The sequence below is a fragment of the Rattus norvegicus genome, chromosome X, assembly GCF_036323735.1.
Source record: "Rattus norvegicus strain BN/NHsdMcwi chromosome X, GRCr8, whole genome shotgun sequence".
Classification (NCBI taxonomy): Eukaryota; Metazoa; Chordata; class Mammalia; order Rodentia; family Muridae; genus Rattus; species Rattus norvegicus.
In genome coordinates, this window is record NC_086039.1 from 41,222,152 (window position 1) to 41,247,273 (window position 25,122).

The 25,122-nt window shown below is 40.2% G+C and overlaps 1 protein-coding gene across 5 annotated transcripts in view; it reads left to right on the top strand.

Moving 5' to 3' along the window:
- Window positions 1-3,804: 3,804 nt before the first annotated feature.
- Mbtps2 (membrane-bound transcription factor peptidase, site 2) overlaps window positions 3,805-25,122 on the top strand; it is a 64,075-nt gene continuing 42,757 nt past the window's right edge. For 2 of the 5 annotated variants that reach the window (XM_063279940.1, XM_063279941.1), the window contains exons 1-4: window positions 3,805-4,000; window positions 8,617-8,765; window positions 10,815-11,028; window positions 23,443-23,546. In XM_063279940.1, the coding sequence (XP_063136010.1) occupies window positions 3,926-4,000; window positions 8,617-8,765; window positions 10,815-11,028; window positions 23,443-23,546 (542 nt within the window). In that variant the 5' untranslated portion in view covers window positions 3,805-3,925. Of the gene's footprint in view, window positions 4,001-8,616; window positions 8,766-10,813; window positions 11,029-23,442; window positions 23,547-25,122 lie in introns of those variants that run through there. The other 3 variants (NM_001035007.1, XM_063279943.1, XM_063279942.1) reach the window with 3 other exon arrangements.

Below are 25,122 nucleotides of genomic sequence, written 5' to 3' on the forward strand. Positions count from 1 at the left end.
GACTAGACCTGATAAAAAATGTGATGAATTATGGGTTTCGCCTTTTTAAGCTCCTGCAAAATGTGAATCATGGCCATTTTCTGGGAACCCAGAAATGGACCTTGCCAGAGTCCATCCACCTGGCCAATATTTAATTAAATCTTTTCCAAATTTGGCTGTAAATTATAGTGGTGGTCTTATCTCAATGAGCAGATTAACAATGTAGTACAAACAAATCATAAAAATGTTTGCTATTTAAATCCGGTGGCAGGGGTGTCGGGCTACAGTGATGGTTCCGTGGTTAAGTGTATACAGTATTCTTATAGAGGTCCTGAGTTCGATTCTCAGCACACATGTTGAATGGCTCACAAACTGTAACTCCAATTCCTGGGGATACACTTCTGGCCTCTAATAGCATCTGCAAACACACATACTCATAATTAAAAATAAATGTTTAAAAAGTAAGCAAATCCACTGAATTTTAGGGTTTGTCCCAATAGCACACAATAATTAATTCTGGTTGGTAAAATGTAGTATTAGAAATGTAAAGAATAATAACCCCAGAAGCAAATGATCAGCTTAAACTGATGAGAAATAAATATTTATGCATGTAATACCAAACCTTCAATTTTGAATACTAATATTTTAATGGAAAATAAAAATGATAGCCACACTATATAGCATCCTTTGAAAATATGAATACATTATTCAATGACTAATTGAATACCAATGCTTTAATTTAAAATTATACCATTTTTAAAAATGTATATTTCATGCATATTTGCCTCCAAAGTTAGAATATAGTGACATTGTTTCAGTTAAGTATCAATTTTAACTATTAATATGCAGCTGTTTGCCCTCAGCCAAAATACTTATTTGACGTTTCTCTAATAATATCGTAAGAAATGAAAATTCTATGAATAAAATCTCAGTTATGTATCCTTTATTTAATAGTTTCCTTGACAGAAATCCAAAATGCTTTGTCAATTAAGCCACAGGTTTATTTTGCTGAAAAATAACTTGATCTCTTTTAATCGGGGGCTTCCTTCCTTGCCATTCTGTCTCCTATCCCGTCTCTTCTGCTGACACCAGCTGGCTTCCACTACTGCTAAATTCTAGCAACCAGCAGGATGCAATTCAATGCTTTGTTTTGACTGCTGGGCTCCTGGTAGGAAAATCAACTAAGATGTATAACTCAATCTTTGAGCTGGGAACAGAAAATCACAATCAACTCATTTCCTTCACATTTTGGGTTATCAGATAGCCTTGCAGTAGCTTGCATTTTGTCCCAGTAAATGGTCAAGACAAAGCTCCAGGCTAACAAAAAAGAAACCTTTTCATTATTCATGGTCTCCTCCCAGGAAGAAACAAGGTTAAAACTAAAGAGCCATTATATTAAGCAAACAAAGGTCAAATCAAAATATAACAGTGTACCAATAGACTTAGAAATTTAGAAGTACAAAATCTGACACATTTATATAAAGAACATTTGGAAAATAATATGGAGATAAATTTTTAATCATGTTTATTCAGTTTTGAAATTTTGAGCAGTAAGTATAATTTTAACATTCCATTTTGGCCAAATGCCTGTCAATTTTTGTTAGAGGGATTAAAAGGTTTAATTATGTACAATTTACTACTATAAATTAAAATTTAAAGATAAAATAAACATGTTTCCAAGTAGTGATTTTTATAAGTATCCAGCTAGCTAGCATTTACACCTCAGAAATTCTCAAAGGTTAACACAACACTAAGAAAATATAAAAAGTTATGAATTTACAGGGTACTTCAATGTAAACATTTATAACATATTCAGCTCCATTAAAAAATTCAAATCACTTATAAGAACAAACAAACACATGTATACAAACAGAGGTAAAACAGAGTCAGTTCTGAAGCCAGAGAGACATATTACCAAGTAATTAAAACTTAAGGAAAACTTCTCTGTGCCCTGAGCCCATTACTAAACATACGATGTGCCCTGTTTTTTTCTAACTCCAGTGCTTGCTCAACAGCTTTGACATGGAATACAATACCACATTATGCCACAAAATCAAAACGTTTACAGATTAGTAGTTCCATATGAGTAAACCAAATGAAAAGTCGGGATATATAGCCAAAACGGAGAAATTGCTAGCAGGAATATACCTAAATAAAGCCTCCAAGTTCACCTATTCTTAAGAATCAGGGATAAGTTTCCAACTAGCTTCACTGTAGACACCTATGGCATATATAGTAAAACAATTTTCTAGACTACTTTACAGAAAACTTGAAGGCAACTTTAGCTAAAAAAACAAAACCATTCTTTTTTCTAGAGTCTATAGATAGCTAATAGAGATTGTGAATCCTAGATTGATGGTGTACACCTGTAATTCTAGCATTCAGGAATTGGAGAAAAGAGGACCACAAGTTCCCTCTGCTATGTAGTGATTTAGTCCAGTCTGGGTTACAGACTTAATTTTTAAAGAGAGAATGCAGTATGGCTAAAGGGTGTAGCTCAATCAGAGTATCAAAGTCCTGGGTCTTTATCTCCAGAGATTATATATATAGTTTGGTGGATCTGTACTTGGGCTACACAGAGACATGACTGCATTTAAAATGATACAGTCTTGGGTCTGTTTCACAGAGCTTCTGACTTAATTGGTCCAGGCTACACAACAAGCACCCGGGATTTTAAAGGCCCCTGGTGAAGTTAATATGCAACCAAAGCTGAGAACTTTAGTTCACTGGACAGACGTCAGTACTTCAATATTTGAAAGTTTCATCTAACTTATTTTATAGGCGAGTAGATCAAAGGAAAACCTGCAAGGGCTGGTTCTCTCCTATCACGTTGTCACCCAGGAAATGATCTTAGGTAGTCAGGCTAGGAAGCAAGTGTCTTTACCTGATGGGCCATTTTTCCAGCCCTAGAATTCCAATATGAAACAACAGCGCAAACCAAGTTTCTGATGAAAAGGTTTTTTAAAAAATTAATCAACAGCTAGGTGTTGTGATGCACAACTCTTAAGTGCAGGTGGCTCTCTGAGAATTCAAGGCCAGCTTAGTCCACATAGTGAATGCCAGGCTGCATTCCTGAGATGCTGTCTTAAAAACAAATCTTTGTAATATAGACAAATCTTACAAAACAAAATGTCCCACGAAATAATCCAGATTTAAAAGGTGTGAGTCTATTTACGCAAAATTCAACACACACACACACACACACACACACACACACACACACACGAGGGGCGGGGGGGGGGGGACGGAAATGACTAGGAAAGGAAACCAGGAAGAAATTCCCGGTGTTTGTGTTTGTGTATGTGTTTCAGGGGGTTGGGGATTTAGCTCAGTGGTACAGCACTTGCCTAGCAAGTGCAAGGCCCTGAGTTCGGTCCCCAGCTCCGGAAAAAAAAAAAAAAAAAAGAAAAGAAAAAGAAAAGAAATGTTATGTGTTTCGATTAAGGTACAGACAGAGATTTAGTTATCAAAACACCAAAACGAACAACTGAGGCCTTTATTACGATGTTGCGTTATAAACACAAGTTAGAAAGAGACATGACTAATTTAAATGTGGGTATGTTTCGGTACTTCTAATCACCCCAAACCCCTGCTATATGAAATACACAACAAACCGGAGATGAAAATCAGTGAGAAAGGAAAGCAGACCGCAGAGAGGGTCAAAGTTAAAGAACCACTAGAACCCTGACGGCCGAACGCCAGGAGCTTCTAACACGACGAAGCCCGGGTGTCCTAGGTAAAGAAACCCGCGCGCATTTTCCGGCATGCACAAACTGTGGGAGTGTCCTCACCGGAAGAGTCCGGAGCAAAACGTAACTACCGGAACAAAGAACCCGGTAGCAATTTGGTTCCTGAGCGGATGCTGGAGCTGTAAGGCTCCGTGCAGGCGGCTGATTGTGGATCGCAGAAGGAGGACGCTGGGGCCCGCCGTCCATCCGCTGCTACTATGATTCCGGTGTCGCTGGTGGTGGTGGTGGTGGGTGGTTGGACTGCCGTCTACCTGGCCGACTTGGTGTTGAAGGTGAGGGCCTCAGGCCTAAGGCCCCAGCCGGTGGAGTCCAGGGCTGGTGCGCATGGTCCTGTGTTGCCCAAGGCCTTTTCTCTTCCCCGGCCGAGTTAACTCGGCGGGCTGCAACCCGCTCCGTCCTTGGTGTCTACGTGCACTCTACCGCGTGGCGCATCCGTCCGGCGGAGTAAATAAAGTAGGGCAGGCTGCGGGAGGGGTGTGGCGGCCCGTGCCACCGCCGCATTGCGGGCACCGGGTCCCTGCAGCTTTTGGCTCCTTTCCGGGAGGAGTCTGGCGGGCTTGGGAGGCACGGCTCGAAGGAGGGAAGAAACTAAAATATCCGCTTAAGAAAAGGCGTTGTTTTCCTTATTTGCTCTAAGGTTAGGGCCCGTGAGACGCTGCTAGTATTATGGTAACTCGAAATCAAATCGTAACTTAAATCACTGGTGTCAAATTCGAAAGTACACAGGAGCATCCGTGGTTCCGGTTTAAATTCAGATTCTGATTTCGTCAGGTCTGGGAAGAAAGCTAAGATTCTGTATTTCCAGCTAGTCCCTCAGTCCTGCAGATCGTGCTGACCTGTAGACCACGCTTTAAAGTAGCATGCTTAAGTAGCGAGAATTTAGCCACATTTTCTGTTACTCAAGTTCTATTTACACCCTACACTTCCTTTTCCACAGTGACTACACACACCCTGGGCATACGGTGCGTTTATTTGAGTGTTGTGGGTGTTGGAATTGGGAATTGTAAGAAGAAATTTCAAGAGTTGTCTGAGCACATGTTTCAGACACCCTTAGACGGGAATGGGGGTGGGGAATACGAGCCTAGAAATTCCCAAGGGTTTGAAAATCACAATCATAAATAGTCAAACCTTCATGTCTTTTAAACCAAATACCTCATGACATTTTGTCTTAGAAAACAATAAAATCAAATGGCGCCTGGACTTCTTTGTCATATTTAAACATTGGAATGCCAGACTATGAAGTGTAGTCTTTAGGAGAGCTAGGCTCTGCCACTTCCTAACCTTTGTGACCTTAGGCAGATTGCTACCTGTGCCTCCATTTCTTGTCTTTAAATAGGGATAACAACTGGAAGGATCACCTGAATTTACGGAGAGGGTTATATTATTTATCCACATAATATACTGTATCTGAGGTTCAAGGACCAACAACTCTTGGATGATCTGGACACTTCTTAGAATGGCAGACTCTCAGGTCTCACCTCTGACCTGTAGAATCACAGTAGGCAGCTTAACAAGGTCCCCTGATCATTTCCGTGCACATTTGTTTGAGAATCACTAGTGCAGTGGACTTGATTTTAGTGCTTAGCAGCACAGGCCGCAGTGATTTGGTGATTGGGCTCAAAAGAAAAAGCCACATGATTTCTTCCTGTTTCTTATGTTAAAAAAATCCCAGATAAATAGAACTCATCAAACTCGTACAGTCAGTCTCAGGTCAAGTAAGTGAGTGATAAGGATATGACTTTAATTTCTGGAGCCTCCTCTGTCTTCATAAAAGCACCAATTCCTGAGTAATAGCACTGAGAATGGTGGAATATATGACTGTTTTGTCTGCTTCTATGTACATGCACACTACATGCATTCAGTGCCCTCAGGGGCCAGCAGAGGTCTTAGGGTCCCCTGGAACTGGAATTACAAATGGTTCTTAGCCACCATGTGAGTGCTGGGATTTAAACCTGGGTCCTCTGGAAGAAAAGCCACTGTTTTTACTGGCTGAGCCCTCTCTCTAGTGCCTGAGATCTTGACTTTTCAGAACCTTCCCCTTCTCTTGGTCTGCTGTCTTACCCTTGGTTTTTGTAGCCCAGTAAACCTCTGCTGCACAGGTGTGTCAGTCGCCTTTTCAAGTCCTAGAAAACAGGCAGGCTTAAAGTGCCATCCGAAGACAGTAGAGACAATTGTGGACACTGGCATTCAGACTGAGGCCATTTCTTTTTGATGGAAAAGACCTCAAATAGCCTTCTAGGACAAATGCGTTTTTCATACAGATGGCTATTAGTTATGACAGTACTTCAGTGCTTTCTGTAACTCCCTTGTTATTTATAGATCTACTTTAGCCAAGGACTTCAACTCTAAAAGCTTTGTGACTGTTTATAAGCAGCCATCACTGTAACCCTTGGGGAAATTTAAGAGCTTCTACTGAGACGGAGAGGACATTAGGTAAATTTTCTAGTTTTGTCTAGTTTAAGTTGAGGCTTGCTTAGTTAAAAGTAGAAAATATTGATTGAAAGTAAAGTACCTCTTCTGTTGAGTCCACTCAGAGTCTAAAAATTATCTCAAAAGACCCATTTCCTGTCTGTGGCAATGAAATAAGCTGTGCCACCCACTGTGGTAGTTATTAGATGTCTATGGCTATCTAGCATTTACAAAAGCTTGTCTGAACAGAGATGTGCTATGAGTATAATTTTGATACCACATTTCAAAGAATACTAGAAATAAATGTCTCAATGTTCTTACATTGATTACCCATTAAAATGATAGCTTGGATATTTGCAGATTACGCAGATATGAAAATGAATCTTTCCTTTTTAAAAGTTGGCTACTAGACAGTTTAAAATTATATGTGTCTTGAAGTTTTGATATACATGTTTCTTAGGGGTTTTATGATTCTAAGCAGAGGTCAGGATTGGTGGTGGTGGTGGTGGTTTGGGGTTTTTTGAGATAGGGTTCCTGGCTGCCCTGGAACTCACTCTGTAGACCAGGCTAGCCTTGAACTCAGAGATCTGCCTGCCTCTACCTCCCAAAATGCTGGCTTTAAAGGTGTGTGTCTCCACCACCTGTCAAGGTCAGGATTTTTTTAAGGGTTGGAATTGTATTTTTTTTAATTTATGTATTTTTCTTTAATTTTTTTACAGTCCAGACTTCATCCCCCTCCTGGTCTGCTCCCCTACTGCTTCCCATCCCATACCCCCCCCCATCTCCAAGAGGATGCCCCCACCTCACCACCCCCACCCCACCACCCCCACCCCACCAGACCTCCCCCACTCCCTTGGGCCTCAAGTCTCTCGAAGGTTAGGTGCATCTTCTCTGACTGAGTCCAGACCAGGCAGTCTTCTGCTGTATATGTGTCAGGGGACCTCATATCAGCTGGTGTATGCTGCCTGGTTGGTGGCTCTCCGTGTCTGAGAGATCTCTGGGGTCCAGGTCAGTTGAGACTGCTGGTCTTCCCATGTAACTGCCATCCTCCTCAGCTTCTTCCAGCTTTTCCCCAATTCAACCACAGGGGTCCCCATCTTCTGTCCATTAGTTGGGTGCTAGTACGTGTATCTGGGTCTTTCAGCTGGTTGTTGGGCCTCTCAGAGGGCAGCCATGCTAGGCTCCTGTCTGCAAGTACACCACAGCATCAGTAACAGTGTCAGGGCCCCGGGCCTCCGCTTGAGCTGAATCCCAGTTTGGGCCTGTCACTGGACCTCCTTTCTCTCAATGCTCTTCTCTATTGAATAGTAAGTATTTTAAGCTTTATGGGTCACAGGATCTTTGTCACATATTCTTCGGTTTTGTTTCCTATTTGGAGAAGGCAGGGTGATAGCATTTCTCTGTGTGTGTCTGGCTGGCCCAGACCCCGCCGTGCCAAATATGCTGGCTGTAAACTTGCAGAGCTACTTGTGCCTTTTTTCCTTCTCCATCACTACTGCGTAGTGGTAGGATTACAGGCATACTCCACTGTGCTGGCTACTTTTGATTGTGGATTTACTGGGATTTAGAATCACCATGGAAACAATTCTCTGTCTATGTGGCTGCAAGGGATTATCTAGTTTAAGATAATTGAGGGAGAAAACCCACGCTAAATGTGGGAGGTACTATTTCTATGGGGTGAGGCCCTGAACTAGATAAAAAAAAAAGAGAAAGGACTTAACACGAGCTTTCATTTTCCTCTGCCTCTTGACTATGGATATAATGTGACCCAGCTGGCTCAACCACCTACCTCCTCAAGCTCCAGTGCAGTATCTTCTGCTCCATGATGGGGTATACGCTGGAACTGTGAGTGAGTGAAATGAAATCTTTCCCAAAGCTGCCGTTTTGTCACAGTATCTAGGCAAGTAACCATCATAACCAGTATCCCCAGCAGTTGTTGTTGTTTTTTTTTTTAAATCATCCCTTAAAATTTTAAAACCTATTCGTAAATTAGAGGATATAAGCCAGATTTCACTTTTGGGTTATAGATCAAATGTTTACAATCTTAAAGCCTCACTTTTTATCCCTGCAAAGTATTAAAGGTCTCTAACTAACTGGGTAGGCTGGGTTAGGTTCCAAACATTTGGGTGGGACTAGAATTGTAGCTCAGTTTGTGGAGTGCTTGCCGAGCATACACGAAGTCCTGGGATGAACCCTCAGCGCTGCATAAAGTGGACATAGTGTCAAATGCCTGTAATCTCAGTACTTGGGAGGTGGAGTTAGGATGATAAGTTCAAGCTCATCCTCTGCTATGTGAAAGCTGGAGGCCAGCCTGGGTTATGTGAAACTATCTCAAAAAATATTATAAACATTTGCACCACTAACATCTTGATTTCTTTTAGAAAGTCTTTATTTTCTTTATTTTATTTATTTCTTTGTTTTCTTATGTTATAAGTCTGCTCTTCAAATTTGAGTGATGCTGAACTTTTCTTTCTCTTAGTCATCTGTGTATTTTAAACATTCTTATGAAGACTGGCTGGAAAACAATGGATTGAGCATCTCTCCTTTTCATATAAGATGGCAAACTTCAATTTTTAATCGTGCCTTTTACAGTTGGGGACGGCGGAAAGCAAGGATGCTTTACCAATGGTACTTTTCATCTTCAATTTTGGGCTAAATTAGAAATTAAATTATAATCATCAGAGATAGCTTATTAACAATTTCCATCATTTTGGATCTATTGAGCATATATATGTATATATACACATATATATATGGAATTGTATCATTGTGCTTTTTCATACATTAAAAACCATGGCACCTGAGCATAGTGGTACACATCTGTTGTCCCAGAAGTACCAGGAGTTTTAAAGCCATTCTAAGCTAGATTTCAAGTTTGAGGCCAGTCTGAGCTACATGAGAACCTCATCTCAATCGAACAAAAAATAAAATGAGGGAGACTGGAAAGATGGTTCAGCAGTTAAGAGCATTTGCTATTCTTCTAGAGGACTGAAAGTCTAAATTGAGTGAATGAATGAATGCATGCATGAATGAATGAGACACTTATGAAAATTTATGCTTTTATATTTTCCATGGTCTTTGGGACACCTAGTATCCTAACAGTTTCTGTTTTGTTTTGTTTTGTTTTTTTCTTTTTTCTTTTTTTCGGAGCTGGGGACCGAACAACAATTTCTGTTTTAAAAGATGCATTTATTTTTATTTTCTCATTTTGTTTTGCTAAATTTGCACCACCTGCATGCAATGCTCTCAGGCACCAGGAAGGTATCAAATCCCCCTGAAGCTAGAGTGGCAGTTGTGAACCAATATGTGGTATTAGGGACTGAATCTGGGCCTCTGCAAGAGCAGCCAGTACTCTTAACCTCTGAGCCATATCTCCAACTCCTCATAACAGGTTCTTAACTGAGAATTTTCGGCTAGCGAGGAATGTGCTCTAAACTACTTTTTGTTAAAAAATGAAGCTCCAAGTAGGAGCAACAGCACATTCCTCTAAGGATCCCAGCACTCTGAAGTCTGAGGCAGGAACATTGATAATTTAAGGGAAACTTGGACAACATAGCAAGTTCTGGGCCACTCGGTTACATAAAGAGACTTGTCTCAATGTATATATTAATTAAATAAAATAATAAAGAGAAGAAAAGAAAAATGCAAAACAGAAAAGGCACTTCAGATCCTGTGGCTACTTTTACAACTTTTCATTTTCTCTTTTAGAACTTTTCATCTGAAAGTCCAAAATATGGAAAATGTCTGCTTTCAGTGACATCCGTTGATTGCCTTGGAAATATGACACAGTTGATACTTTAACATCCTCTGAATTATCTTTCTGCTTTCTAAATATTTTCTAGATTTTCGGTTGGAGTTGTGTTATCAATTTTAACATTATAAATGGAGACAAAATTATAATTCAGAATTAAAGAAACATTGTAAGAGTTTTAAAAGTACATATGTGAACTCACACATAAATGTAAAGCAAGCTCCAAATGTATTTAAGCTAAATGTAAACAATTAAATAATCAAAAAGCCAGAAAGGATACAGTAATAAAAATAGGCAAACCTAAAATTTGGTTCTTTGAAAAGACTAATAAAATTGAATGAAAAAAATAACTAAAAATTGAAAATAAGGTATTACTTAATTCTATGAACATTAGAACAAAAAAGATTATTACAAACAGTTCTACTACCTTAAATTTCACAGCAGAACTTTATGAAAAAAATAACAGACAGTCCCAGCCATAAGAGTAATTTTAATTATTGAAACAACAGAGTAACCAAACTATTCCATTTGCCTCCTTTGATATTTAAACTAATTTATCACAAAGCTAAAGTGAGATAAATAAGATGCACATAGTAGAATGGATGTAAAATAAGTGAGTGCCCTAACGTGAAGAGCATTCCTAACTACATTAAACACAAGGAAAGCAGGGCTACAATACATGCGCAAACAGAGAGGAACCCCTCGCCCCTCAGCCCCTTTTGAAAAATTGGCAATGATATTTAGCTTTTACGGGTGTCAGAGTATATAGTTTGGTAGAATTGCCTGAGTCAATCAGTTTAGGTAGGGAAACAAGGCTGAGCTATTGGTCTTTTTTACCAATTGTTTAAAAGCTACAGAATGCTTACTTAGTCCATGCATTGTGAAGAACTGTATACTTACATGCTTGTTTTTGTTCTTGTTGCCAGGTTCAATTTTGGAATGGTGTTTGGTGTGATTGCCATGTTCAGCTCTTTTTTTCTCCTTGGAAAAACACTGATGCAGACTTTGGCACAAATGATGGCTGACTCTCCCTCTCCTTATTCTTCCTCTTCTTCCTCTTCCTCTTCCTCTTCCTCTTCCTCTTCCTCTTCTTCTTCCTCCTCCTCCTCTCTTCACAATGATCAGGTGTTGCAAGTTGTGGTAAGTACACTCTTTTTTGCCTTAAACAACTGCTCAAACACAAATATTTTTCTGACTAGTATAGCTAAGATGCATAAATTAGACATTAAAGTAAAATGCCTCATAATTTTTCAGATTACACACTAAATCAGAAACCTTTAATACAAGATTGATAGAAATTGTCACAATATTTGATGGCAGTGGTAATAACTGGAGCAGAGAATAAATGGATGGCAGTCATGACCAATCCCCCTTAGCTCAAGTTGTCTTCTTGAGATATGTAATGTATTTCTTTCAAAGAGTAAGGATGGTGACCTCAAATCTCTGTTACATGTAAGAGTACATCTTAACCATATGCAATACTCCCCTGTCCTTTTCATGGTTCAGAATTTAATCTTCTTTTAGTTAAAAGTATAAGGCTGATGTTAGGAGCTAAAAGTATAAGCCATTTTTGAATGATCACTGGGATTCCTTTGAAACTGGATCTCACTCTATAAGCTGGGATAGCCTAGTATTTGGTATGTAGCCTAGTCTGTCCTCATCATTGAGATTGCCGTACCTTAGTCTCAAACCTGCTGAGATCTCAGATATGAGTCACTACATCCACATTGTGATTTTTTTTTAAGATTTTTTTTTGTGATTGTTTTACCTGCTTATATGTGCACTATGTCTATGTGTGGGATCCACAAGAGTCAAAAGGGGGCACTGAATTCCCTAGAACTGTAGTTGCAGACAGTTATATGCCACCATATGGATGCTGGGAACCAAATCTGGGTCCTCTGCAAAAGCAGTAAGTGTTCTTAACTACTGATCTGTCTCTCTAGTCTCCACCTTGTGATGTAATGTAAAAAAAAAAATATGCTAGGATTTATTCCTTTGGTTGTAAGCTTTTATAGTAATTCTTCCTTTAAAGCACGTGTGTGGGCTTATATCTTATTTTTTGGCAGTCCTGGAACCTGAAAGTACAACATCATGCATGTTAGCCAAGTGCTCTACTCCTGAGCTCCAGCCCCTACATCTTCAGTTTGCAAGAGTGCCCGACATTGGCTCACTTTTGCTTCAAAAATTTTCAACTTTTATTGATTTATTTCTACTTCACATCTTTATACTTGTAGTTTCTGTCCCATGAGATATGAGTGTTGTTTTTAATAATGTTCTTATTTAGAGGACATTCAAATGGTTAGGAACAGATTTTTTTCTTTTTTTTTTTAATCTTTATTAACTTGAGTATTTCTTATTTACACTTTGATTGTTATTCCCCTTCCCAGTTTCCGGGCCAACATCCCCTTCCCCTTCTATATGGGCTTCCCCTCCCCATCCTCCCCCCATTGCCGCCCTCCCCCCAACAATCACGTACACTGGGGGTTCAGTCTTGGCAGGACCAAGGGCTTCCCCTTCCACTTGTACTCTTACTAGGCTATTCATTGCTACCTATGCAGTTGGAGCCCAGGGTCAGTCCATGTATAGTCTTTAGGTAGTGGCTTAGTCCCTGGAAGCTCTGGTTGCTTGGCATTGTTGTTCATATGGGGTCTCGAGCCCCTTCAAGATCTTTCAGTCCTTTCTCTGATTCCTTCAACGGAGGTCCCATTCTCAGTTCAGTGGATTGCTGCTGGCATTCGCCTCTGTATTTGCTGTATTCTGGCTGTGTCTCTCAGGAGAGATCTACATCTGGTTCCTGTCAGCCTGCACTTCTTTGCTTCATCCATCTTATCTAGTTTGGTGGCTGGATATGTATGGGCCACATGTTCGGCAGGCTTTGAATGGGTGTTCCTTCTGCCTCTGTTCCAAACTTTGCCTCCCTATTCCCTGCCAAAGGTATTCTTGTTCCCCTTTTAAAGAAGGAGTGAAGCATTCGCATTTTGGTCATCCTTCTTGAGTTTCATGTGTTCTGTGCATCTAGGGTAGTTCTAGCATTTGGGCTAATAGCCACTTATCAATGAGTGCATACCATGTGTGTTTTTCTGTGATTGGGTTACCTCACTCAGGATGATATTTTCCAGTTCTGTCCATTTGCCTATGAATTTCATAAAGTCATTGTTTTTGATAGCTGATTAATATTCTATTGTGTAGATGTACCACATTTTTTGTATCCATTCCTCTGTTGAGGGGCATCTGGGTTCTTTGCATCTTCTGGCTATTATAAATAAGGCTGCTTTGAACATAGTGGAGCATGTGTCTTTGTTATATGTTGGGGCATCTTTTGGGTATATGCCCAAGAGAGGTATAGCTGGGTCCTCAGGCAGTTCAATGTCCAATTTTCTGAGGAACCTCCTGACTGATTTCCAGAATGGTTTTACCAGTCTGCAATCCCACCAACAATGGAGTGTTCCTCTTTCTCCACATCCTCACCAGCATCTGCTGTCACCTGAGTTTTTGATCTTAGCCATTCTTACTGGTGTGAGGTGGAATCTCAGGGTTGTTTTGATTTGCATTTCCCGTATGACTAAAGATGTTGAACATTTCTTTAGGTGTTTCTCAGCCATTCGGCATTCCTCAGCTGTGAATTCTTTGTTTAGCTCTGAACCCCATTTTTAATAGGGTTATTTGTCTCCCTGCAGTCTAACTTCTTGAGTTCTTTGTATATTTTGGATATAAGGCCTCTATCTGTTGTAGGATTGGTAAAGATCTTTTCCCAATCTGTTGGTTGCCGTTTTGTCCTAACCACAGTGTCATTTGCCTTACAGAAGCTTTGCAGTTTTATGAGATCCCACTTGTCGATCCTTGATCTTAGAACATAAGCCATTTGTGTTTTGTTCAGGACATTTTCTCTAGTGCCCATGTGTTCGAAATGCTTCCCTAGTTTTTCTTCTATTAGTTTGAGTGTATCTGATACCTTTATGACTTCTGCTAAGTTGGGCAAATATGGAAAACCTTACAAGTGATTTATCGAGAGTAATAAAGGATGGTCACACCTCTTTCTTAGAGGTTGAGATGATTTGTTAGGTGAAGCTCCTGCATAAGACAGGATTTATTTCTTCAGTAAACATTTCATGAGTGTGTCCTGCCTACTGGCCATGCGCAGGGTCCCAGTTACCTGGATAACAAAACCCAGTGCTCATATTCATGGAATTTTCAGTCTAGAAGATGAGATGCCATGATTTTTATTTGATTGGACATTAAATAAAGTGCTGTGGTAACCAAAGAAGTATAAGGTGTACCTGGTCCTAGGAAAGGAAGAGAGAGCAGGATGAGGGCAGTTTACACAGCCTCGAAATGGAAGATGAGACTTGAGGAAAACTGAGCATTTCAGGAATAGAGGGACCACTGATACATGGAGCATAATAAGAAGTATCCTAATAATCATAAATTCCTAGGGAACATAGGCGGTGTTTCCCATGTGAGGTTTCTGTATGTATTTTATTTTGTTCTCTCATCAAATGGCCAAAGTGCAGGATAGAGTCACAAAGTTTATTTTGTTCTCCCCAGCTTACAGATAAGAAAGCAAAGGCCCAAAGATATTACATTATTTGCCCAGGACCACAGTTAGTAAATAGTGTATTCATCATTACTGAATACAATCTATATAAATTATGTTTTACTCCTTTAGAATGGCAAAGAAAAACCAGGCCTAGTGGTACAAGCTTATAATCCCAACTACTAGGGAGATTGAGAGAGGAATAAGTTGAAGGCTTACCTTAGCTACAAAGCAAGTTCAAGGTCAACATGGACAACTTAGTGAGAAACTTACCAAAGGGAAAAGAAGGTATTGGGAAGCATAACTTTATGATAGAGCACTTGGCTAGCATGCATTAGGCCCTAGGTTCAATTTGATGGTGAGGGATGGAGAGAGAGAAGAGGGGAAAGGAAGGAGGGAGGTGAGTGTAGAAGGTTCATTCAAGGAAGTATACATAATTTTGGCCCATTCCTATGAGGAATATGGTGAAAGTTTAAGAGGTAGGCATATTATAAGAGAACAGTATGACAAGTAGGAAATGGGAGATATTCGTAGAATCTAGGCCATGAAAGACCTTTGTAGAAAGATTCTGTTTTACCTATGGATTAGAATTCTATGCAAAATGGACCAAAGTTAGTTAGGTGAAAGATGGGGAGATCATTTAAGAGTTCAGATGGAATGATTCTTGTTAGAAGTAATAAGGATCTAAACTAGGTTTGTGTCAGAGAATGGAGGCTCCTGAGAGGCTACCCACAAAGAAGATTGTCTACACCATGCACTCAGTGGCAACACTAAGATTTGATGGATTAACAGAAGAACAGATGGAGTTGAGAGGGAAAAGTGGTAGTGGGATAAAGAGGGAGTTGGAGGATTTGATCAAAACACAGTGTCTGTGCAGATGAAGTTCTCAGTTTCAAACTGGGAAAAACAGAATGAGGCGCATGGTTTTCCATTATGCTTCTCAGATAGTGATTGATTTAATGTGAAGCTTCAGGGTACAGGGAGAGTTTAAGGATGACTCTTGGTTCTACAAGTAGTTGTTTTCAAGAAAGAAGAGGGAAGGAAGCCCATTTTTAGAAAATCTGATCATTATTAGCCTGTCTGCCTGATCAAGTTCTAACTGTAAATTGTCATGTAGACAAATTATTCTTCTCTTTTCTTCTCAGTTTGCTTACTATTCATAAAAATACTAGGTGACTTGTGCCCAGAATTAAGGCCAGAAGCCCCATAGTCTACTACTATGTGTATTTGTGTATAATTTTAAGAATGCCTTGGCTTTTGCCTTTGATATAAACCCTCAGAGCTTAAGGAACATACTTCTGGTTTAGTCTCTAATTTCCTGCGGCCTTATTGCATATTAATTCCCATAACCCTGGCGCTGTGTGTGGTTGAAAGAGTGTTCTGCATTCAGTGTTCTGGTACATCTAATACTTTGCAATCATGTCAGAGACAGATGGTCATCTTGTACTGTTGCCAGCCAATAAGACCTGCCATCTGTGACTATAGTCAGTCACAAACTCAGACTCTTACCTTTTTTCCTTCTTTATTGTGTATCCAGAAGACAGTGTAGAGAAAGAACAAAGAGCTGGTTACATAAAATTATGTGAGTTATTTGAAATAAAGTGAACTGTGCTTTAGTGCAGGTTGCTTTGTGAACTAGATGACATGTTTGAGAGCTAGTCTTTTTTTAATTCACATTGCATCCTGATCCCTGTCCTTGCTCTCAGCCCCCTCCTATCCCACCAGTCCCTACCGTTCTCCCCTCACCTTTTCCTCTGAGAGAGTGGAGGCGGTCCTGGGTATCCCCCCCACACTGGCACATCAAGATGAGAGCTAATCATAAGGGAATACATTTAAAGAGGTATCAGGAAAAGGAAGAACTAAACCGAACAGGTATTTTACCCAGCATGCGGAAGGAGAAATGGGACACTGATATTTGTGGAAGAAAAAAGTTGCTCAGTAAAGTCTGAATAAAGAGAATTCAGATAACAAGATATCACAGAGACATTTAAAATGTTGATCATGAAAATGAGTCTCATAATCAGAGAATGGACACTCAGAATCATTGGAATGTAGAAAATAACTGAGATCTCTCTTTGATTGTGAGGCTTAAAAAGTGAAGCTCATCTCCTGTGGAGTCCAAAACCGTAGTCTGAAACTTTAGTTTGCAAAGGTTCTTGAAAGAAAAAGAAAACATAGGTTGTTAATTTACATGAGCATGGAATGAAGAAGACATAAAATTAACATCAAAACTATAGAATGTTTTTATGTAAGGGTAAACAGCATGTCTTTGTTCTTATTTTGATTTTTGAGTATGTTATTTTTAGAGCAGGTTTAAGTTTATAGCAATATTGAGAGGAAATACAGAGATTTACTATGTACTTCTCACAAAACACAGCTACTCCCAACTAAACTGATCCACTTGTTACTGATGGTAAATCTAAGCTAATGGACCATCATCACCCAGGGTCCATGGTTTACAGTTACATGCAGTCTTGTTGTTCTAGGAAATGTTGAATATTCATAGATTTGATACCCCTAAGAGTACATGCTGACAAGAGCCTGATATAGCTGTCTTCTGAGAGGCTCTGCTAGAGGCAGATGCTCACAGCCAACCATTGAATTGAGAACAGGGTCCCCAGTAGAGGAGTTAAAGAAAGGACTGAAGGAGCTGAAGGGGTTTGCAGCTCTGTAGGAAGAACAACAATATCAACCAACCAGACACACCCAGAGCTCCCAGGTCCTAAACCACCAACCAAAGGATACACATGGAGCCACTCATGGCTCCAGCCACATATGTAGTAGAGGATGGCATTGTCCAGCATCAGTAGGAGGAGAGGCCCTTGGTCCTGTGAAGGCTCAATTCCCAACTATAGGGGAATGGCAGAGCAGGGAGGTGGGTGAGCACCCTCATAGAAGCATGGGATGGAGAGATGGGATAGGGGGTTTCCAGATGGGAAACTGGGAGAGGGGATAACATTTGAAATGTAAATACATAAAATATCCAATTTTTTTAAAAAATGGGAAAAAAGAATGAAATAAAAACACATTTGCTTGCCTAGGCAAGTTAGCAAGGAAAACAAGAATATATGGCAAATTTCTGCCATTAAAATGGCCATACCATGTACATTTGTTATTATAAAATAAATCCTGACATTGTGGGGGAAAAAAAAACTAAAAGCAAAGTAAGATGATATGGCAAATAAACTGGAGGACACATTTCTCAGATGCATTACAAAGGACCAGTGACATGCACTGCTAGTGTTTGAATTATAGTTAACAGGTTATTGAGAAAGAGAAATTCGGCTGCACATGGTAGTGCATGTCTATAGTCCCAGTACTCGGGAGGCAGAAGCAAGAGGATCACTGTAACTTTAACATCAAGCTAGTCTCCTTACCAACTTACATATCAGCCTATTTCAAATAAAATAACAAATATGTCAGTATATCAAGAAAAATCCATGAAAAGACTACTCAGATTGTAGATTTGAATAAAATGAGCTTGCCTAAAGGTATAGCTATCTGTTTTTAAGAGAGCAGCTTGATAAGATTTATCTGTGCTGACTAGTCTTATGTTAACTTGACACAAGCAGGAGTTATCTGAAAGGAGGGAACCTTAATTGAGAAAATGCCTCAATGAGAACCAGTTATAAATCATTGTATCAACTAGTCATCATTGGAAGAGGGTCCAGCCCATCCTGAGTTTTATGGGAAAGTAGGTTGGGCAAGCCAGGGGAGTGAGCCAGTAAGCAGCATCTCTCCATGGCCTCTGCATCAGTTCCTACCTCCAGGTTCCTGCCCTGCTTGAGTTCCTGTCCTAACTTCCTTGCGTGTGATGAGCAGTGATCTGAATATATAAGCCAAAAAAACCCCTTCCATCCTCAACTTGCTTTTTGGTCATGGTGCTTCATTATAGCAATAGAAACCCTAAGACAAAGGTACCAGGATTGTGGGAGTATTGCTGTGACAGAGCCAACCGTGTTTTTGGGATTGTGGAAGGACTTTGGAACTTTGAGCTAAAAAAAAGCCACTGAGTGTTGAGAACTCAGTTCTTTAGAAGCTTGGAAGATAAGAGTGTTAAGAGAACAATACAGAGGATGGCTTGTGAAATAACAGAGGGAAGTTTAAAGACTATCAGGCTGTTTGCTATTTTAATTTAAAATCCTGTGGTTCTGATTAGCTGGGGCTGAATTAGCTGTTGTTAACAAGATACCAGCACTACTAGTGTGAAACCTTTTGCATTCCTCGGATACTTGATGCTACTATGCTGGAGCTGAGAATTTGGCATTGAATAAGAAGAGACTAGCATTGCTGAGGTGAAATCCTCTGGGAGCTGTTTCCTGAGAGTCAGCAGACAGAAGCTGTATTCCAGAGATGACCAATCTTGTACCTTGCACTGGCAGTTGAGCCTGGTATAGTGTAAGGCACCCAGGTAGATCTGGCTTCGAAGGCATGAAAGGTTCATGGAGAGCAGCTGAGACTTGGCACTGTGAGAAGCCTTTGGTGAAGGTGCAGCTTCCATGACAGTTGAAGGCCCAGGCTTGATGGAGTCATACAGAGAATTTGAGGCTTGGCACCATGAAGAGAGCGTGTAAGACGCTATTCATGAAAATGCAGCGCAGTTGCAGCAGAGGATCCCCGCAGTTTTAGAGATTCCACTACCACCGAGATGACCACCAGGAGCAGTAGCAGTGTGGAGCCAGCCAGAGCCCAGAAGACAAGCTGTGTGTGCCTCAGTGGGCGGAGCAGAGGTACTGACCCAAGTCTCTGGATGAGCCCAGAAGATCATGAGTGGATCCAACATTGGACACTATTGTTCATGCATTCAGGCTTTTGTTTGGCTTTCATTTGATTTTAACTGTGCCTTGATTCTTCCCTGATGAAGACAGTATTTAGTTTAATTTTGACTTTTATAGGAGTCCACAGCTGAAAGTCTTTGGACTTTTAAAAGAGATTTCAGATTTTGAGAGAGATTGAATATTTTAAATTTTAATGTTTGTTTTTATAAAAATTGTGAGACTTTTAAAGTTATTTATGATTTTAATGTGAGATCATGGAGATGAATAAGAAAGGAAAAGTTGTGCCTTAATAGTGACGGATTTGTGTCATGATGACAAGGGGTCAGTCGTGCTGGCTCTGTGTGTGTGTGAACTTGTCATAAACTGGGGTCCTCAAAGAGGAAGGAGCCTCAGTTGAGAAAATGCCTCCATGAGATCCAGCTGAAAGACATTTTCTGAATTAGTGATTGATAGGGGAGGGCCCAGCCCATTGTGTGTGGTGCTTTCCCTGGGCTTGTTGTCCTGGGTTCTATAAAAGAGTAGACTGAGTAAGCCATGAGAAGCAAGCTAATAAGCAGCCTCCAGGATCCTGCCATTGTTTGTATTCCTGCCCTGACTTCCCTTGATAAGGAACAGTGATATGGAAGTGTAAGCAAAACTCTTTTCCTCCCCAGCTTTCTTTTTGGTCATTGGGTTTCATCATAGAAATAGAAACCCTAACAAAACAGTATCAAAATCTTCTAAGAACATTATTACCTTCTCTAGGGCATAATGGTAATGGACAAAAATTAACTTATTTTATCCTCAAAATTATATTTTATGTAAATATGATTATTTCTATTCTAAGATGAGGTTGAAGTACTGGAGAGATAATATACCAGCTTCCTCAAGGTTATTTAGCTAGTTAACAACAGAGCTGGACCTCCAATAATTACTGTGCTTACCTAAGAATTTATTCTCTCAAATATTTGGACTTATGTATACAAGTATCTGTTTTTTGATTTGGAGAGTCTCACTTTGTAGAACTGGTGACTAGCAATACTCAATACGTAGACCAGGATGGTCCAAGGCCAGCCTGGGAATGAGCAATTTCTAGGTGAAGAAAAGCTTAAATCCAGGTATGGTGGTATACACTTTTAATCCCAGGAGGCATGCATGCATATCTCTGAGTTCAAGGTTAATCTACAGAGCAAGATCCAGGACCACAAAGCTTAGGCAGTGAAGGAGTTGGAAAACAGAAAGCTAGTGATAATGTAATAGAACAAGGGGGACGTGTTCCAGGCCCAGGAAGTAGCAGAACTCAGAAGCTTCAGCCACGTGGCTCTGGCTTAAGAGTGAAAAATAGAAGGGACTACTGGGACAGTTGATTCTGGTTACTGGAGCTAAGAAATTAACAGTGATTAAGAAGAGACCAACATCACTGAGGTGAAATCTTTTGGGGATTGTTTTCTGAGAGCACAGAGAAGCTGGGTTCCAGGGCTGGATGGCCCTCAGTGGTTAAGAGCACTGACTGTTTCTTCCAGAGGGGTTCTGAGTTCAAATACCAGCAACCACATGATGGCTCCCAACCATCTGTAATGGGATCTGATGCCTTCTTCTGGTGTATCTGAAGACAGCTACAGTGTGCTTAAAAAAGAAGCTGTGTTCCAGAGATAACCAAGGTTGTTCTTCATGCTGTAGTTGTACTTGGTAATGTGAGTTACCCCAGGTGGTACAGGTTTTGAAGGCCTGAAGGCATCATGAAGAACAGCAGAAGCGGGCTGGAGAGATGGCTCAGCGGTTAAGGGCACCAACTGCTCTTCCAGAGGTCCTGAGTTCAATTCCCAGCAACCACATGGTGGCTCACAACCATCTGTAATGGTATCTGATGTCTTCTTCTGGTATATCTGATGACAAGCTACACTGTACTGATATATATTAAATAAATACTTAAAAAAAAAAAACAGCAGAAGCTTGGCACTGTGAGAGGCCATGGAAGGCCATTGGTGAAGGTGCAGCCTCAGTTGCAGTTGACAGCCCAGGACTGAAGGAGTCACGAAAAGGAGTTGAGGCTTGGAACCATGAAGAGAGCCTATGAAAGGCTATTGGTGAAGCCTGTTTGCAGCAGAAGGCCCCATTGTACTAGAGATGCCAGTACCATGGTAAGATCACCAAGAATAGCAGCAGCACTTGAGTAGATCAACCCGAGCTTAGAGTGCTACAGAGGGCAGAGCTAGAGAACTGATGTCAGTCCTTTGGAGTAGCCCAGAAGAGCATGTGTGGATCCCAGACATTAAAATAGGAAGCTGTAACATTGAAGTTGCCTACATTGAAACAAGAAGCTGTAACATTGGATTTGCCTACATTTGAAACAAGCTGTAACATTGAAGTTGCCTACATTGAAACAAGAAGCTGTAACATTGAAGTTGCCTACATTGAAACAAGAAGCTGTAACATTGAAGTTGCCTACATTGAAACAAGAAGCTGTAGCATTGAAGTTGCCTACATTGAAACAAGAAGCTGTAGCATTGAAGTTGCCTACATTGAAACAAGAAGCTGTAGCATTGAAGTTGCCTACATTGAAACAAGAAGCTGTAACATTGAAGTTGCCTTGGAGACTACAAAATATTCTAAATGCCAGAGCCATGGTCTGCTGCTAAGGAAAGCTGTTAACGGAGTGGAACCAGCCCAGGAGAAAGAAGTTTGCTGCATTCAAGGAGTTAGATATCTGAAGACAGCTTTTGACATCAGACATGGAGATGCAGCAGTTTGGAGTCTGCCCAGCTGGTTTCCTGTCTTGCTTTGGGGATTATAGTTAAGTGATTGGATGAATCTCAGAAGAGACCTTGAACTTTGGACTTAACATTTTTGAGACTACTATATAGAGTATGGGGACTTTTGAAGTTGGACTAAATGCATTTTGAATTATGCTATGTTTTGGTTTGGCCCCCATAGACTCAGGTTTGAACAAGCCTATGGGGGCCAGGGAGTGGAATGTAATGGTTTGCATATTCTTGGACTAGGGAGTCACACTATTAGGAGATGCGGCCTTGTTGGACTAGGTGTGTCACTTTGGACATGGACTTTAATACCCTAGTCCTAGCTCCCTGGAAGTCAGTCTTCTCTAAGAGGCCTGCAGATAAAGATGTAGAACTCTCAGCTTCTCCTGCACCATGCCTGCCTGGATGCTGCCATGCTTCTACCTTGATACCTGACTGAATCTCTGAACCTCTAAGCCAGCCCCAATTAAATGTTGTTCTTATAAGAGTTGCCTTGGTCATGGTGTCTGTTCACAGCAGTAAAACTCCAAGACACATGTGTTCAGGTTCCCACCTTGACAAATAATTTACCTTATAGGGCTCTCTTGGCTATCAAAGTTTTACTGGTCAGGTTGGATAAGAGAATTCTTTCCTTATGCATGCACTGATATCTGTATGCACAACATTTTTAGAATACAAGAACTACTCTTGCTTCTTCATATGTCCAGGTGTCTATATTGCATTAATGTGTGCATCTTCACTTCTATTTTTCTGAGAAATAAATTGATAGGGTAAGAGGAATGAAGGGCATGGTGTGCCAACACTGACCAGGCATTTTGTTCGAACAGCTTCCATTACATTTTATTACCTCTTAATAAGTTGTGAGTATTAAAGATAGCCTCACTCATTTGCCTTATGACTCAGTATGAGCTTTTGAAATCTTGTAATAACAGTTTAGAGATAGGACTAAGAACTCTTGTACAGGGTCTCTCTGTGTCCCTGGCTGTCCTATAACTAACTCACTTTATAGAGCAGTCTGGCCTCAAACTTGGAGATCTACCTGTTTCTGCCACCTGAATGCTGATATTAAAGGTGTGCACCACTACTGCTAGCTAGGACTAATGATTTTGAGAGTTCTCAAATTGAGACTCCAACCCTTAAATTAAGGACAGATCAATGTCATCTCCCTGCTTTCTCTGACACTCAGGGCACCCTCATTCTTTCCCATGGCCAAGTTCTTGGGACTCTAGAGATGTAAGTTTTTAATATAGTTCTTTCTCTTTCCTTTAAACTGATAGCATGTCTGATTTACAGAAATTGCATAGGTTAAAACAAAGCATTGCTTTTCCTTTAATTGAGGTAGAAGTAAAATTTGATCATTAATGGTCATAATACTTTTTAGATCATAGAATACTAAGTTTAGAGGTTTCAGCTTTAAGACAGTGAAGATCATGCCTCTTGGTATACAAATGGGACTCTGCTGTACCCACACTGATAATCATTGCTATATTATGTCTATAAACAGGTTCCTGGTATAAATTTACCTGTCAATCAGCTGACTTACTTCTTCGCTGCAGTCCTCATTAGTGGTGTTGTACATGAAATTGGACACGGTATAGCAGCCATTAGGTAATTAGACTTAACTTTTTCTTTTTTACTACATTCTAAGAAGCTTTTCATTTAAGAGGACTAAAATCCTGTGTTTTGATGAGTTTTTTTTATCTTCTGTAGATATTATTCAATGTATATCCACCATTTATTATGTTGAGGAAGCTTCTCTTTTAAAAAAATCAATATATCACTGATATGCCCTTGTAGTGATGTAGTCATTTGTATTCTATGTCTTTCTGTCCTTTGCTTTATGCCAGCATGATTATAACCCCAGTGCCTCAAGGTTTTCCTCTAGTCTTTTTATTTTAAAAGTTACATTATTTAATTATGTATGTGTGTGTATGTTTGTGCATGCATGCATGTGCACACACATGATGTTGCATACTTGTGGAAGTCAGAGAACTTGTTGGAGTTGTTTTTTCTCCTTCCACCATGTGGGTCCCAGAGATCAAACTCAGGTCATATGATTGATAGAAAGTTTCTTTATCGACTGCCCCATCCTCTAGCGTCCCCTGAATTTAACCCTTTGCCACTGCCTCAAAATGTTTTTGGGGGGAGCGAGTAGTAGGAAAGAAAGAGTTCTCTAACCCAGGCTAACCTCATACTCAGGGTCTTCCTGCCTCAGTCTTCCAAGTATTAGGTAATAAAGCATGTGCCACTATGCATGGCCTTATCTTATCCAGCTGAAACAATTTCCTGCTTCTGGTCTTGTCCTATATTGGGTAGAACAGAAAAAACCTAGAAGTGCTGGGTTCAGTGATATCTAAGCCTACCTAGAATCCCAGGTGGGAGATTAAGAAGATGAGACCAAGGACTTACTTTGCTGTGCTGTGTTGTGCTGTGCTGTGTTGGTGGTTGACACCTGAATGTATCTTTCTACTTGAAGAAGGCAAGTGTGGTCCCTGCTTCCCCGATACCCCATAACAAGTCTGCAATAATCAGAAACATACAGACAGGGATATTTTATCTTTTGTGTGCATGGACCAGGGAGAAGGCAAATCACTGTTCTGGAGAAGATTAATCATCACTTTCCAGTTGCATATGAACAAATTTAGCTACAGCAAGTAGACATTCATTGTAACACAGCATATTTGATGTGTACACTACTAGTTTAAAGAGGCAGTTACCTTTTAAAAATCTGGCATGTGTATGCACATGTAAGAGGATGTATACATGTGCCACACATGTGGAGGTTAGAGAACAATTTTCAGGAATCATTTCTCTCCTATCAAGTGTCTTGCTAGAATCGAACTTAGGATGTCAGATCCTAAGTTCGATTCTAGGAAGCATCTTTATTAAATGAGCAATCTCACCAACCCCAGTTACCTTTTATAAAAATCAAAAACAGTTTTGCCTTCACATGTAACCTTTAAGGTTTTGTTCTACAAACATTATTTGTATTTTCATATTTTATAGTATGTTTGTGAAATAATTAGATAACTTTTTAATACTTTCTATTTATTCTTTGAGTTTTACCTATGTATATAATGTATTTTGATCATATCTGTTCCCTATTCCTTGCCTCCAATTCCTTTCAGATCCTCATATCTCCCTTTCAAGTTCTCCCCTCACCACTTAGCAACCCTCTAAGTCA